The sequence below is a fragment of the Chaetodon auriga genome, chromosome 5 (genome assembly GCF_051107435.1).
Source record: "Chaetodon auriga isolate fChaAug3 chromosome 5, fChaAug3.hap1, whole genome shotgun sequence".
NCBI lineage: Eukaryota > Metazoa > Chordata > Actinopteri > Chaetodontiformes > Chaetodontidae > Chaetodon > Chaetodon auriga.
In genome coordinates, this window is record NC_135078.1 from 18110985 (window position 1) to 18126278 (window position 15294).

General features: G+C 45.2%; 1 protein-coding gene across 1 annotated transcript; it reads right to left on the bottom strand.

Moving 5' to 3' along the window:
• Positions 1-27: 27 nt before the first annotated feature.
• On the bottom strand, positions 28-15291 carry ndufaf2 (NADH:ubiquinone oxidoreductase complex assembly factor 2). The gene is made up of 4 exons (XM_076730889.1): positions 15086-15291; positions 5125-5214; positions 4057-4097; positions 28-1799 (listed from the first exon to the last, which is right to left on the bottom strand). The coding sequence occupies exons 1-4, from the start codon at positions 15198-15200 to the stop codon at positions 1557-1559; spliced, it is 489 nt and encodes a 162-aa protein (XP_076587004.1). The 5' UTR covers positions 15201-15291; the 3' UTR covers positions 28-1556.
• Between the last annotated feature and the right edge of the window lie 3 nt (positions 15292-15294).

Sequence of the window (15294 nt, forward strand, 5' to 3'; positions counted from 1 at the left end):
GGAAAAAGTATCACAAGTGCTTTTATTCAGTGTGCATAAAAGGTGTTCATCCCCGTTTTATTGTGCTGTAACTCTGAAAAAGAGTGCCTGTAATTAGGCTTTATGTACAGACTCTAATGTCAAAGAGAAAACAGTAAGGTTGTGACAACTGATTTTAGGTTAAATACTCTTGCGCTTGCAAGGCCCCAGTCGTGGTTAGTCAGTCTGGTCAGACATAGGTCAGACATAAAAACATAAAAAGTATAACGGCTGTAAAAGACCAACTTGCTGCCAACGGCTTCATTAAATATGGACTTGAACTGAACGAACCAGGATTGTTTTCGCCAGTTTTTATTGTTTTGCAATTATTTTATGTTCACCTCGTTGTTATTAGTACTAAAAACTAATTACATTCACCGTGACACAGTGTAAAATAATAAAACATTCAAAAGTCCAGTGGGATGGATAGTTTTTATAAGTACTCTGATTTAAAGTATGTGTAAAGTTTTATAGAAGCAGTTAAAACAGATGACTCTAAATACAGACAGGGGGACATGCACACATTTCTACATACTCCTTTTACCTTTTCTTTCTCTTGAAATGTTATTCAGTCCAGGGCTCAGGATACTGTTATCTCTAGAGAGCATTTGGTAAATCATACCCAGTCGGGAGATCACGTTCTCGACTGCAGGATCCCTGTTCAAGCTGCTCTTTCAGCTTTGAGCATCTAACCCTGCTGAACTTTCTTCAGCAACTCCGTGCACTCTGACCTCAAGTGAAAGAACGTCTTGCTGGAGATCAATATGCTGTAACATTATTCATTCTTTTGACTTGTGATTTACAAGCAGCAGACGCCAGCTCCATGATAAACAGAGACATTATGGCAGGATTTCGTAACTACAGTTTCAAGGCACCATCTTGGCTGATTTCAGAGTGCACGTTGGAGATAACAGTGATTTTATCTGAGTACTTCCACATGATTAGACGTATGCTTTTTCACGTGCTCCTTCAACAAGTCATACTTTTCATCCTTAAAATGTCAGATGTTCTCAGAGGGATGCTTAAAACCATTGTGCAGTTTCTTTGGCCAGAGCTGAATACTTGAGGTCTGTTCTTTCTGATCAGCGTGGATTTAAAACATTTAATATTCATCACTGTACAGAATTTGACAGTTTTTTTCTTATAATATCTCTTCAACATGATACAGGTATTTGGTGTACTCAATGACTGCTGGAATTACAACCGTTTGGTTTTTCTTTGCTTTATTAACAGGCCTTTTAGCTCCACAAGACGAGTGATGGATGTTGTCTTTCGTATATAAAATATACACTGAGGAGTGGGAAAAATAGAAGCCCTTCTGTAATGAAACGCAGTCCAATAAAACATTGGTCAAATAAATACTTCCTCAGTTACTGACTTGGATTGGATTGTAATGAAAGGCGCTGCTAACATTAAATACCTAAACATTAAAGTCTCAACTAAAAGTATCAGATTCACGTGGTAGTCTTTATTGCAGGGCTGTTCTGTTGGATTGTTCTGCCTTGCAGAGTGGTCTTGGTGTATGTAGCTGTCTCTGGCTATTTCTTGGGTTCGGGCATCCAGGAGCCAGGCTGGAATGTGTTCGCAGTGCTGGTGGGGTCTTTGCTGATCTCCTGCTTGCCGAAGCTGGTGCTAGCCGCGTGTCCCTTGGCCAAAGTCCTTGTAGGAGTCGCCACTAGACCTTCCTCATACTCCTTGGCTTGTAGGGCCAGATCTTTCTCCTCCACCTCCTTGGCCTTCAGTTTGATCTGCTCACGGTAAGCTTCATTCTTCAGCAGCTCCTATAAAATACACATGTGGACATACATTCATATTCAGGGTTTCTGCAGAGTTCAATTAAATCTAAGACCTTTTTAATAGCACATAGAATGGAATTAATATCCTTTTCATGGTCATACCAGTCAAAGAATGCTGAAAAACCATTACTGCCTACAATTATGTGCATGAATTTATAGTATAATTTATTTTGTAACATATAGCAATAACTCCTAGTAATATAATGAATCAATTTACGTTATATGGACCCAGATATGTGGCAGAAAACTGATGGACAGATGAACCAATTTGAATGAAGTTTTTGCAAAAATCGACACTTCCCCAGAATGAGTCCATGAGCTTCCTCCCTACTGTGGTTAGCAGTGTTTGCTGCACGTTTATGCCGTTGACAGAAACTCCACAAAAAAGGATTAAACAGCCTCCTGTGCATGCAATCCACTGTCACAACAATCCCACTTGTAGTTTATAGATGTATGAAGTCTCTCCCGACAGCCCGCCACCACACACAAAAAAAAAAGCTAATGTTACGCTCTGTGAGAGGAAAGAAAAAATATTCCAGACCTTTGTAAAGTAAATTCATGACTTTTTAATACTTTCCGAGGCCTTTTTTTCCCCTCTTTTTTTAAAAAGGCAACTCAATTCTGCAGATACTGTGATATCATGTTGTAGTCTGTGGCACCATATATAAATAGTGGGCTTTGGAGGTGGGTGATGGTACAGGTAATTTTATATTATCAATATATTTCATGATATATTGAAAAAATGATCAAAATCATATAAAAATCCAGTAAAGCAGCCCTGCATTGTCCACTATGGCTACTTAGGTATGTCGAAGCTACAAACGGTACAGCAAAACCTCTGATGCTTCACAAATTTATCATCATATCGCCCACCCGCCATCTACAGAGGGCTGTGGTGCTGGAAATGTTGAGGTGGCAGTTTCCTGAAGATTTCAGAAAATGGAGTGCGACAACGGGATTACTCATTGGAACCTCCAAACTGTCCTGCAAAGCTTTCAGTTCCCCGTCCTTAATCAATTGCCTCAGTTTTGTCTTAAAGCAAAGCGCAGAAAGCCGACTCACTCGTCAAAAGCACAGGAGGGACGAAGTTGCACTGGGCAGCTTCCAGGAATAAATGTGTGTATCTGTCAAGTATGAAGTAGGGCATTTACTAGAAAAAGAACAAGCGTGTTCAGTTAACCTATATTGGTTCAATAAACCCTGGTTAAAAGTGTTGTGCTTGGAACAGATTGGTAAACCCACATGACAGGAGGCATTCCCAATATAAACAACCTTTCCAGCTCATGGAAACAATTATAACCTGAACATAGTCCACCGGTGGAATAGTTACCCACTTGAGGCACAGCTAGTGTGTCCAGTGATGTTAGCCTCTCCCTTGCATGGGAAACCAAAAAGGAAGGGAGGACTGGGCATAATGCTGTTGTGTGTTGGCAGAACTGAAGGACTGGAAAAGAGAGGGGAGAGCTGTGGCCAAAAATCCCCGCTTTTAGGGGGGGAGACAAACATACTGAGCTGCTTTTCCAGCCTGTTAATGACAGGATTTAATCCAATCAATTTATGTCGGCTTGGACCGGGAAGAGAGGGAGCGTGACAAGGGGTAGGGTAATGTGCTGGGAGTGAAGCCTTGGCCACATCAACACTGTCCAGCTGTCGATGGCAGCTATTGGGCAGACGCAAGGCAGAAAATTGGAAGAGAATGTTCTGGCAGTAAAGGCAGGGGATGGCATTGGCCACTGGCAGGGAGAGAGGACAGAGAGATAGAAAGAGTGCCTGGGTACTGGCCTTCCAAGGGATTTCCTATAGACCCACATTGTGCTGGCTAAATAATTTCCAGCATTCTCTCATTTAAAGAGCAATAAACCCAGTGAGAGGTACACGAGGGGAAAAACTGCACTCCTTCACCAGTCCCATCTTGGAGACTGCCAGAAATAAAACACAAAAAGCCGAGATGCAGGCTTTTGCTGGAAAAAAAGAAAGTAAACTAGGACATGGTGTCAGTGAGCTCCTTGTTCAGAGGCTGTCTTTGCTCTCCGTCTCGCCATCAATGCACTTCAGCTGCTGTTTATTTTAACACCTGTCCCCCAAAGTTGCTGCATTCAGTTCGAAACTGTAAGATAAAACGAATCAAAGCCTTTCCTCTGCATCTCTGCTTCTTTCCCTCCCTTGTAACCAGTCCCCCAGAGTCCAACCATCAGCACAGCGGGGAGACTAGAGGGAAGGCGGGGAGGGGAGGGGGGTGTACCTCGATGGTGGGGGGCTCCTTCCGTTTGCCTCGGATCCAAGCTGGAGGAGTAGGAGAGAGGAGGAAAAAGAGAAGAGTGAGAACACCCACACAAACATACGCTGCACAAACAAAACCTGCAGTCATATTTAAAGGCTGCAGCTACGGCATCACTGAGTTTCGGGGCAGCACAGTAGCTCAGCGCAACTACTGAGTAACCAAGCTCATTGGGAAAACGTATCCAGGGTTTTCGGTTTGTTTTCTTTCATTTCACTTCGCGAACTATAGGGTAACATGCGGCATGGCAACACATCCAAGTTCTACACACGGTAAAGTCTAAGCACTGATACCGCTTTAGTCTTGGCAGAGCAGCACCGCTGAGTGCTGCGTCTCAGAAGAGAAAGTGTGGATCTGCTCTGATCTTTGAATTTAAAAGTACACACTCTGTCATTCTCCATCAGTACCTCTGTCCTTCTTTCTCCTCCTGAGCAGAACTGCGTCTGTCTGTCATCGCTCTCCTTTTTGCCTCTTTTTAAGGAGCTCTATTTTGGCTGAGCTGGCTGCACAGCAGAGCAGGTTAAAGGGAGCCAGAAAGAGAAAGAGAGAGAGAGAGAGAGAGAGAGAGAGAGATTTTCGAACTCTTCCTCCAGCTAGCGCAGGGATTCTGGGCCTCTTTTATCCCTTTCTTATTTGCATCCTGATGAAAATGCATGAGGGATGGGGCGAAGCAGGATGAGGGGTTTAAGGTGGATAAAGCCAGTCTGAGACAGAGGGAACAGTTTGTATCCAGTTGTAAGAAATTTGAAACACTATTTTATGGTACGGTTGTATAACACCAGCAGAAGGCGTCTTTGATAAACTCATGAATACGCTTTCTCCAACCCCCATCTCACAGTATGATATGAAAAAAAAAAAAAAAAATCAATGGATTAGCCTGGGCCCCAATAGATGCTGCCATGAATTTGTTATTCCATTTTATTTGTGCAGCACTTTGTGTACTCTGCTGGGTAGCTCTTTTGTTAACATTGTCATTTATCCATGATAGTGATAGTAAAAGTATGCAAGAGCGATGCTGCAGTCCAGACTTACCGTCCCACTCCATCGGTATGCTGCCTTCTACATACTCATATTCTGTAGGATTGGCTGCCACTACCATCCGCTTGGCACGAACGAGCCTTCCTGGGAAACCAAAAAAAAAAAAAAAAAGAAAAAGACAGCGAGAGGGAGCACGAGTGAGACGGAGACGCTCAACAATGATGCATACAAAATGCAAACGAATACAAACAAACACAAAGAGGCGCAGACACAATGCTCTGTGTCTCCTCCTCGCACAGACATGCAGATACAGACAGACGCACAGACACACAAATACACAGAGGGATGACAGCACTGTGACAGGCCATGGATGATTACCTCGTGGCCCTCGGGCCCTTCTCCTCAGATCTCGCTGAGTGGCTCCAAATCTGGGCTAAGCCTTTATGCAAATCAACCTCCCTTTAACCCAACCAACCACAGACCCCCTCACTGACAACCTCTTCCAATCACCGCGCTCTGGCTAACAATGCCCTCCAAAATCAACATCAAGCCGAGCAGGAGACAAAAGAGGTCAGATATCACAGAGAACAGGAGAGGCACGAGCTGCGTGGAATATTAAGTGCTCCTTTCCCTATCTGTATACAGCACGACGCTCGCTAGCAGCAAGGCCACCGCCAATTATTTTGGTCGAATCTGCTGATTAGACAAGTTTGGCTGGCACACAATGACATGGAGATGGAGGTAGAGGGTGGGGGGGTGGGGGGGGGGATGGAGGGAGATAGAGGCAGAATACGAGAGAGAATCTGAAAAGAGCCAGTTGTGTCTTTGTGTGGTGCTACAGAGCTTCATAGAGTGTTCACTAAAAACAAGTGCTGCGTTTCGATAGGTTCTCCTCGCAAGTAGCCGGATGTCCATCCACTGCTCCCATCCCTCTGAGAAATGATGAAGCAAAGGAGGAGGAGGTGCAAGGAGGGGGAGAGAGAGAGAGAGAGAGAGAGAGAGAGAGAGTGATGATGCATGGCAAACATGGCTAGGAGGAGAGAAATGGATGGGCAAGGAAAACAACACGCTCCAAAACACAGACAATCTGTCAGGATTCCATCACCGTTTCTCCGCAGCTGACTGGACATGGACAAATGGAGGCAAGCACCTCCATGCACACCGCAGACTGATGGCCTTAATGTTTACTTCAGCCATAACAGATAGCTATGGCACAGGGATAGATGAATGATGGCACTCAAAAGTGGCTAAATGTGTGTACGGGAGGCTGCGCTTGCGCCTTTGTAATAAAAGTTTCTCTGTTGTGTTGAAAGCTCATTTCAATGAGGAGAGGAAAAAAAAAAACAAAACATTTTTCACGCATGTGCTGTTCTGTAATTATGCCTTATGAGGATGATTCCTTTCCATACTTTATCCAGCCTATATAGTAATCAGGTCAGCTAATTAGGCTAGTATTGCTTTGGTTCTGCTTTGGTTCCCACTAGATTGTCACTATAGGGCCTCACAGGCTCCAGCTCTGCAGCTTTAGTTTTCTGATATCCAGGTCTGACAAAAAAAAAACAAAACAAAAAAAACCCCACACTGCATCTCTCTCACCTTATCTGCGAAGCTGGCCCATCAGTGTTTAAAGCACATTCTATGATCCTCACATTTGTTTACATATATGGCATAAAATGTCTTCTGAGACACGTTTTCCTCGAAAACCCCCACGACAGCAGAACAAAAAACAATTGCCAGCGAACAAAAGGCTGCGCTCTCTAGGCAATACTAACAAATACATTTAACAGGTATGCTAATTATAAACAGATTGTATCCATATTTGCATTGGGTGTGGGTGGCTGCAGACTGAAATGGTACAATTATGATACAGTCCCCACAAGCGATGTGCTTAGCTACAGCTAATGCCTAACTAATAAGCATAAAGAGAGGCACCCACTTTTTCTGTCTCTATCTCTCTTTCGCTGGGATGCATCTCCCCCTCTACTCTCTGTCACACTCCAACATGGCTCTCCTCTTGTCTTGTTGCTTTTGCAGCATGACTAAACCCCTTCCACCACGGCTTTTATCCTTGGATTTGAATAACAAATACAGTATGTACATATATTTATGAAACACGGCTGATCCTCCCACCACATACACACTGGGAGGAGGCTTGTCAGTCTGATTGGGGCGAACCTCGCTCTCTTGGTAATCTCTGATCTGGGACAAGTGCGGAAAAACACGCAGGCCAAGGCTATATACCATTACACAATAAAAGTTTAAAAGAAACGCACCACTTCTGTAAAGAAAAAACAACTAATTACCTCACAGGCGCTGATGTACAATACGATCTACATACATATGTGTGAAATTAAAAATGTAACAGCGGCAAACTTAACTTGTGCACAGTGGGATTATAAAAGAATGTAATCGCTGCATATAGGCTGAGTCTTCATGTAATCTAGCAGAGCAGAGCCGGTCGGCCTGGCACATACAATGTTCCAATCAAACAGCCTACCAGAACATAAACACAAAACTTTTTTTTTAATCTAATCTAATCTAATCTAACAATTTAGTCCAGCTGAAGTTAGCAGAGCCTAAAGTGAAAATCCTTTACAAACTAAGTTTTTTACAGTGATGTAAAACGGAGAAAAGCAATAAATGATCGCAGTCAAAAGCCGCAGAGCTGCCTTCTTTGTCTGTCTAAAAGCATCCAATTTCCAATTACATGAAATGAAAGCATGTCATAAAATCATTAAACCATTAAGACCGAACCAGAAGTTGTAGTTTTCCTTAAAATAAAGAAAAATCAAGATCAGCTGATTATCAAAAACAGCCACTGTTTATTTTTTCTGATTATCCACTGAGTTCTATAGACCTCATATAGTCTTTTATTTAAGATTCAAACACCTGCACCAGAGAGAGAGAGAGAGAGAGAGAGAGAGAGAGAGAGAGAGAGAGAGATGTATGAAAGGTGTTAGGAGCTCTCGATCTCAGCGGGGCCCTTGTGACAGGTCTGCCTTCTCATCACTCACTAAGGGAAACCTACTTACCAGTCAAACACACACACACACACACACACACACACACACACACACACACACACACACACACACACACTGGCTAGAGAGCAGGCAGATTAACCTGAGGGACAGGAGCGAGGACGCTGCCTCTTACCGTGAAGGACAAACGCAGCACTGCGTTGAAGAGGGGGAGGGGCCAGCGGCAGGAGGAATGAAATCCCACCGCATAAATATTCATGAGCCATCTCACCTGTCTGAGCGCGACTCATCTACGAGCCTAGCTGTGGAACCGGAGGGGGAGGGGAGAGGAAGGGAGGAGACAGGGAGGCAGGATGGGTGAGGGGTTGCCGTGGCAGCCAGATCGGGAGCCAATGAAACAGCAGGTACGCCCGTCCTTCCCGTTCGTTAGAATAAGACGTGATGCACTCTGAGGGCTGCTCTTTGAACCCTGAACACACCCCGCTTAACTCCATCACCTGCTTCAACACGCACACACACGCACACACTCTCACAGACACAAACCCCCAACTTCACACATCAGCTCCCAGGTGAGTACTGCTGGCGGCGACCTGAGAGGTTTTTCACCTCCACAGTGTCATTCTGGGTGTCTTGGGCTGTCTCTCTTGCAGTGTGCACTCTGCCTTTGATTACAGGCGCAAGATGTCAGGGGAGCTCGCTTCGATTGGCAACATCCGGGTATTGAGAGCCCTAGAAACTCTGATGAGAAAACAGAATGAGCTCTCCGCATCTGACTCCAACCAGTGGACCCGCATCTGATGCATCAACATTGTCTATGTGAGGAACACCATGCTCACTTGTTTCTGAAGAGACAGCATGGCTCAACTCCAGCTCTGCCTCTCAATAGACGGCAGAGAGGGCAGCTTTCTCAGGCTTCATGTCTGTGTGTGGGGCTGCGCAGTACGACCAAAATCTCATACCCCAATATAGGTCATTTCACACCCGGATAATGATGCATATCACGATACAGCACATTCAATTTCTGTGAATTCTGCGTCATAAATTTCAGAGTAAGGTTTTCTGGTCCACCCTGTGCATGTGACATAAGTGCACTCCTCGTTCAGGTAGGAGCTCCTCGTTTTGTCCCTGCTGTCCTTCTCGAGCTCGGAATGACCCCGTCCTGTGTCACGTTGGCTCTCTTCCACGTTTGTTTGTGTTGCCTTCGTGCAAATGTCATGCCTGCATCTGAGCCGTGCAGAGGAACGCAAAGCGTCATCGACAAGATGAACAATATTGGCAAAAAGAGTGTGATTTTCAACACAACGCAATAAACGATAGAGCAACATACACGTGATATTTATCGTCATATTGCACAGCCCTAGTTGTGTGAGGTAAAGCAACGACTTTAAGGCCTGACACTGGTGGCACAAAAAGCTGTCCTGAGGCGGCGAGCCCATCAGCCTGGGTTGAGCCTACTTTATTCCTCTCCAGCTGAGCTGTGTGCTGGAGAGAGATGGGGGGACCAGTACGTGCATGGTAATGGACGGCTTTATGAAGATGGAGTGATCGGATAAGCATCAGTGATACAAGGACAACCAGGTACCAATACTGACACCGTCTCTCCTTCTCTGTCTTCCTCCAATCTCTTTGCCTGGAAGAAAAAAAAAATGGAGGGGATGTGTGAGGCCTGTATCCATGGTTACCCATTAGCCCTGAGCCTTGTGACGCGGGATGAGGTTTAGAGGGAAAAGGCCAGCCGTTGTTTTGCATCAGTTCTGGTGAGAGGAGGAGCTTAGGCGTAAAGTAGGCCTGCTGCTGCTGTTCGTCTTTTTTTTTTCCCATTCAGCCCTCATTCTGTTTGTCCCTGTTGCTGTCGATCCCGCCGAGGCTTGAGCGACTCACAGGCAGAACAGAGGAGAATAATTCATATAAAAGTAATAACATGCTGAAAAGAATACTCTGATTTCCCCCGTGTGTCACTTTTAACCAAACGCGTGCGTACTTGAGGGTGGAAGGGATGCTTTTGCCACGTCCACTTAAGACCACCCATCCTCTTGAAGTCTCTTCCCTGCCTGATGGGTTATAGAAAAGGACCGTGGCGAGCCAGGAAGTCAGCGTCCTTTGTGAGGCTGTGGAGTGGTGTGGACACCCCTCCTTCCTCCCCAGCTCCTCTAAGGCCCCTGTGTGTGATGTCCATACACCGAGCTGTCCACCCCTTTCTATTCACCTCCATCACTCTCATCCAACCCCCTTCCTTTTCCTTCCCTTGCACCTTCAGCCCCCCCACTCTCTCTCTCCATTAACCTACCTCCACCTTCTATCTCTCCCCCTCTATCTGTCTGCCTGTTCCACCCACTCATTTCACCCTCTTTCTGTCAGAAACCCTCCTTTCACTTTCACTCTCTCCATTCTTCCCCCACTCTATAATTTCACCCCATATGTCAGCATCCCCCTTGTTCTTTGTCACTCACTTTCTATACCCCACCTTCTTTTCCACCCTCTGCGAGTCTCCCTCGGCCTTATCTTTCCTCCCTTACTCCTAGCCTTATTTCTCTCTGCCTGTCTGCTTTATTAAAATATTCTGAATTGAATAAGCAGCTGCAGGCTCCAGGAGATGTCTGCTGGTGTGTCGGTCTGTCTGTCAGTCTTTCTGGCTGAGTTTCTGACAGACATGGAGCCCCAAGGTGTCAAAACATCTCGCTGGCCATCTGACCAGAGACAGACATGAATGCACTGGACAGTGAATCACATCCGGGCCAATTGGAGAAATGTATTTGATTAATCATCAGCTGTCTGTGACTTCTGGCCAAACAGCGAATCAGTTCGCAGGAGGTACAAACACTCGCATTCATATACACTTTGAAGGTTATGAGATGGATCAGCTGTAGATAGGCCACGTTTAATAGACCTGCAGAAGCTTAAACTGCTGATATTTGAGCTCGGCCCATTTGCAATGTTCTGCCATAAGACATAAATGCGCCTGTCTCTCATTTTCAGCATCTATCTTTTCAAATGCCTTTTTAATGAAGTAGTTAAGCCACTCCATGATGTTCCACCACACACACATACAAATACACACTTGGCAAATAGTATACAACAAGATGAGTAAAGCCCACTTGGTTTGATTAAACAACCTTCATTTAAACCCCATGCATTGCAAAGCCGCTGATCAATTAACATGATTTACAGTCGCGGCTCCGGACATAGCCGCTCCATGGTAAACACTGACTTGGTGTCCTACTGTAGGATAGACCTTCCTTCATCACACCCTGGGGATGACTTGTGGCAGAATAAACAGCCATTTGGACCCTCGTCTCTCTCCGCTGTGACTCTTTCCATGGAAATACACGGCTTGAATCAACGCTCTGATGACACACAGCCATCTGTTGTTGTGTTAAGTGTGTTTGGGCATGAAGTGGAGAGAAAACACACAATGGCAGAAATTTTTTTTCTTTTTTTTTTTTTAAATACAAAGCAGATACAATTGCACGCGCGCGCACACACACAGTGTGTAGTTGCTATGCCACACAATCACAGATACACACACTAGCACAACAAAACACACACACACACACACACACACACACACACACACACACACACACACCTCCTCCCTCGGTCCCCAGAGTCGCCCATCCTGAAATAGCAGAACTGAGGCCTTTTCAGTTTTTCACTTCATAGAACAGAGCGGGGGAATCAAATAAATAATAGACAAAGAGAGAGGGATAGTGATAGGACGACAAGTCAATGCATCTTTTCTCGGCAACAGTGTGGCGCACCTCTGAACAACCTCTGAATCCCTTCCATTCTCCACACAGTGGAGAGGACCAATAGATTAAAACTGCATGGCACACACTGCTAAAATGAATAGCGCTAAAAATACATCCTTTTCACCGAGACATGAAAGGAAACTGCCTTTCCCCTGTCCAGTATTGAGCAGCCATTGATTCCAAGACAAAGGCTACACCTCCTCAAAGAGGTAAGAAAAATAGCAATCATACAGGCAATTATTTTCAAATGTGCCTGCAGCGGCCGATAATGTCAGCGTGCCTCTCTTCCTAAATAAAGGGAGGGAAGGCAGGCGTCAAAGCTGCAGGCCCACTGCTGAAGACGAATGAGCCCATCCGCAGAATGCTTTGCTTTCATCTGGGCAGCATGACATGGCGCCCCATGCAGTGTGAGGCAGAGCGGGGCCTGGGGGACAGACGCATACAGAAAGAGAGAAGAATATAGATTCTCTATTGAGCTCTATGGAGCTAACACCAAGGCAAAGACCTTCTAAAGACCAGTGGCCAGATTGCCAGTGGCTTTCTCTTGTAGCCCTGCCATAGACAACAATCACTGGGGCTCCACAGCCCATAGCATAGTTCTCTCTCTATGGGGCAGCAGCACACAGTAGGCCTCTTTAGCTGGACCTTTTCTAAAGACAGAGACAGAGGCAGACATTCTCCCTCTCCAGGCGTGTACTTCAGACTCAGGCCTTTTCATTTTGATGTGCAGCAGCATCTGAGGAGAGGGGGATAGAAAGCTCTCTGCTGGGTCTAGCCCTCCACACTGCTGAACTCTAATGTTGTGAATAGAAATCTTCACTGGACTGGCTTCAAAGAAGGGAAATCAAGAGGCAGCAATGAAGGGGCTGGGCGCGCGGAGGAAGGACTAACTGGAGGCAAATAAAGAGGTCAACCTAAGGAGAAATCTGGGCAGTAGTTGAGACCAGATAGGACAGATTCACGTTAAAAAAAAAAAAGGAGCTGCTTCAGTTTATTTTTCTGTCTTAACAGCCATTAACGTCCTCATGCACGGCCTACCACACGTGGAATTGCTTACGCCCCAGTTTTCTAAAGTTAACAGATTGAGAGAGGTAGAAAATGGGAGCAGCAAAGCATGGATAAAGGTAGAGAGGGATTGACTGAACACTGGGGATGGACAAATGAATACAAGAAGTAGGCAGAGTTGAGAGAGAGAGAGAGAGAGAGAGAGAGAGAGAGAGGAAGAGGAGAGAGACTCCTCACCTACTTCAACCACTACTCATGTGCTGCAGTGAAAAGCCCTGCGGTCCATGCCTTAAGGCCCTGAGCCCACGCTTGGCCTATCAGTTTAAGATCAAAAAGAGCTCGCTTTAGCAAGACATATGGACTGAATAATGCATCTGCTTTATTTCCACAAGGCTGAACGGGGTGAGTGGCAGAGGAAGAAAAGAGGCAAACATGTACACCATATATTTGTATTTGTTTATTATGAATGTATATGTGAGACCGCGTGCGTGCCTGTCTGGCTTTTATGAGCGTGTTTGTTCGGAACTAGTTTTTCTACAGGCCAACTAGCCTCTCCACAGTGTCAGTCATTGTGATTGGACAGTGAATACGATAGCCTGTAGCGTGCTAGAAAATGGGCTTCTGTGATGTCTCATTTGAATAGTCTGACAGCCAGGGGTGGAGGAGCAGCCTTGTAATGAATTATAAATACGAGGTGGGCGCAAGTTTCCCCGCAAACTGCTGAGAAAAGGTGAAGCACAAAGTCAAGTTCAGTCAGAAAGAAGCCAGGCTTGCATCCTGCCAGAGGTCGGTTCCTCTCCAGCAAAACAAAAAAAAAAAGAGAGCGAGAAAAGTAGCACTGAATGTATGCACTGTATGATTCTATTCAGCCTGCGTGTGAAAGATTTAGGTCGTACAATGTGGCACCAAGAGAGGGAGACAAACGTTAGCATGTGTAGATGGGATACATTATTCCCAGATTAGTGCTGTGCAGTTCCCAGATTAGACAAATGCGGGTTCTGGAATGGGAGCCATCTCTGCTCTGCCTAATAAATCTGGGAAATATCACGAGACATGTTACTAACCAGCCAAAGGTCCATGACTGGTCAGCCGGCAGTGTCATGTCTTGAGCAGGCAAAGGTCGTGCTCTAAGGCCTGTGACCCCTGACCTATAGTCTGGGTAGGACCTTCACTGATGATGATTTATGGTGGTCAAGAGAAGGAAAAGTGGGATATCCAGCCTGGATAATGAGTTAAACTAGAAAAGACGGGATTTCCCCACATTTAGTGCATCGTGTGTAAAGTTCCTGGAAATTTCCACAATCATTTTTTTGTTGTCATCTGCTGAAAACAGTAAGTTAAGTCAGAATCTCCTTCTTGTAAACACTGTACAAAAACAAGTGTGTTGTGTTTCACAAATTTAGAAAGGTCCCAGTGCCAGGATGCCACCAAATCTCCTTCCCCTTTGCTCAGATGAGTCATCGTGACGGCCTCACCATCTCCCTGTCCTCGACGCACTTCCTTAAGACTCTCTGAGAGAAAGACAGGATGAGTAAACAAGGACTCACAGCAAGCCTGGCCATTGAGTCCTTGGCCTTCTAACAGTGAGGAGCGGTGTGTGAAGGACACCACTGGCATCCCACTACGGATTAGCTTGATGACACAGTTCTGCTGCTTGGCTTGAGCATTACATACTGTAGCACTGCCATGTCTCAGTAGGGACATATGACCTCTTTCTAAATCCTCATCACAGACAAGTAATCATTTCATCTTCAACAGTGGAGGACTATTTCCTCTTTGAAAGACAGTGACAGTGGAGCTGTCAACTTGCCTCCCAAACTTAGTAAAATCCAAACAGCAGTGAGCTGCGTTAAATACAGACTAAGAAATGTTAATAAAAACACTAAAAAGGAATCCTCATATTGAAGCGGTTGCTCCATCTAGTGGCAAGATGTCTGTACTACAAGGGTGAAAGGGTAAAGGTAAAGTCATCCAGAGCAACACATTTTAGGAACAGAGCGACGGCATAATACAAAATACACAGGTGAATATCAAGATTTCTTTTTAAGCAGAGTACAGTGTCAGTGGGGAGTTACAGAAAACACACTGGGCAAGGAAAGCTAAGCTTGTCATGGTGAAAACAACCATTGCCTGTAAGTTACAGAAAGAGCAGAGTGACAGAAGAAGGCTGAATTAAGTTTAATCACTGCTATTTGAAGCTATCTTGATTAGACTGCAGGGATCAAGGCTGCATGATCAGACTGACTCACGCTAATTTTAGCACAACCACACTTATCTTACCTGTCCATGTCTTCTGTTCTGGGACCAAGTAATATTTATTCCCCAGATGATCTGTCCCGACGTGATTGCGTACTATTCCAAATGTACGCCGTAGAACGCCGGCAATCCTGCTCATTTTCACAGGAAAACCCGAGGGTTTTGGCTGTGTTTTGTGTCCCTCGCTAGCTGTCTGTCCTCTGTTTATGCAAGTGTTCGTGGTGTGGGAAGAG

What these genes read in the sequence shown, in the direction of transcription:
- ndufaf2 (XM_076730889.1), bottom strand. Translation starts at nt 15,200, where the DNA reads ATGAGCAGGATTGCCGGCGTTCTACGGCGTACATTTGGAATAGTACGC. An exon ending in CATACCGATGGAGTGGGACG is followed by an intron (nt 4,098 to 5,124) that starts GTAAGTCTGGAC and finishes CTACTCCTCCAG; the next exon opens with CTTGGATCCGAGGCAAACGG. An exon ending in AGGAGCCCCCCACCATCGAG is followed by an intron (nt 1,800 to 4,056) that starts GTACACCCCCCT and finishes TGTATTTTATAG; the next exon opens with GAGCTGCTGAAGAATGAAGC.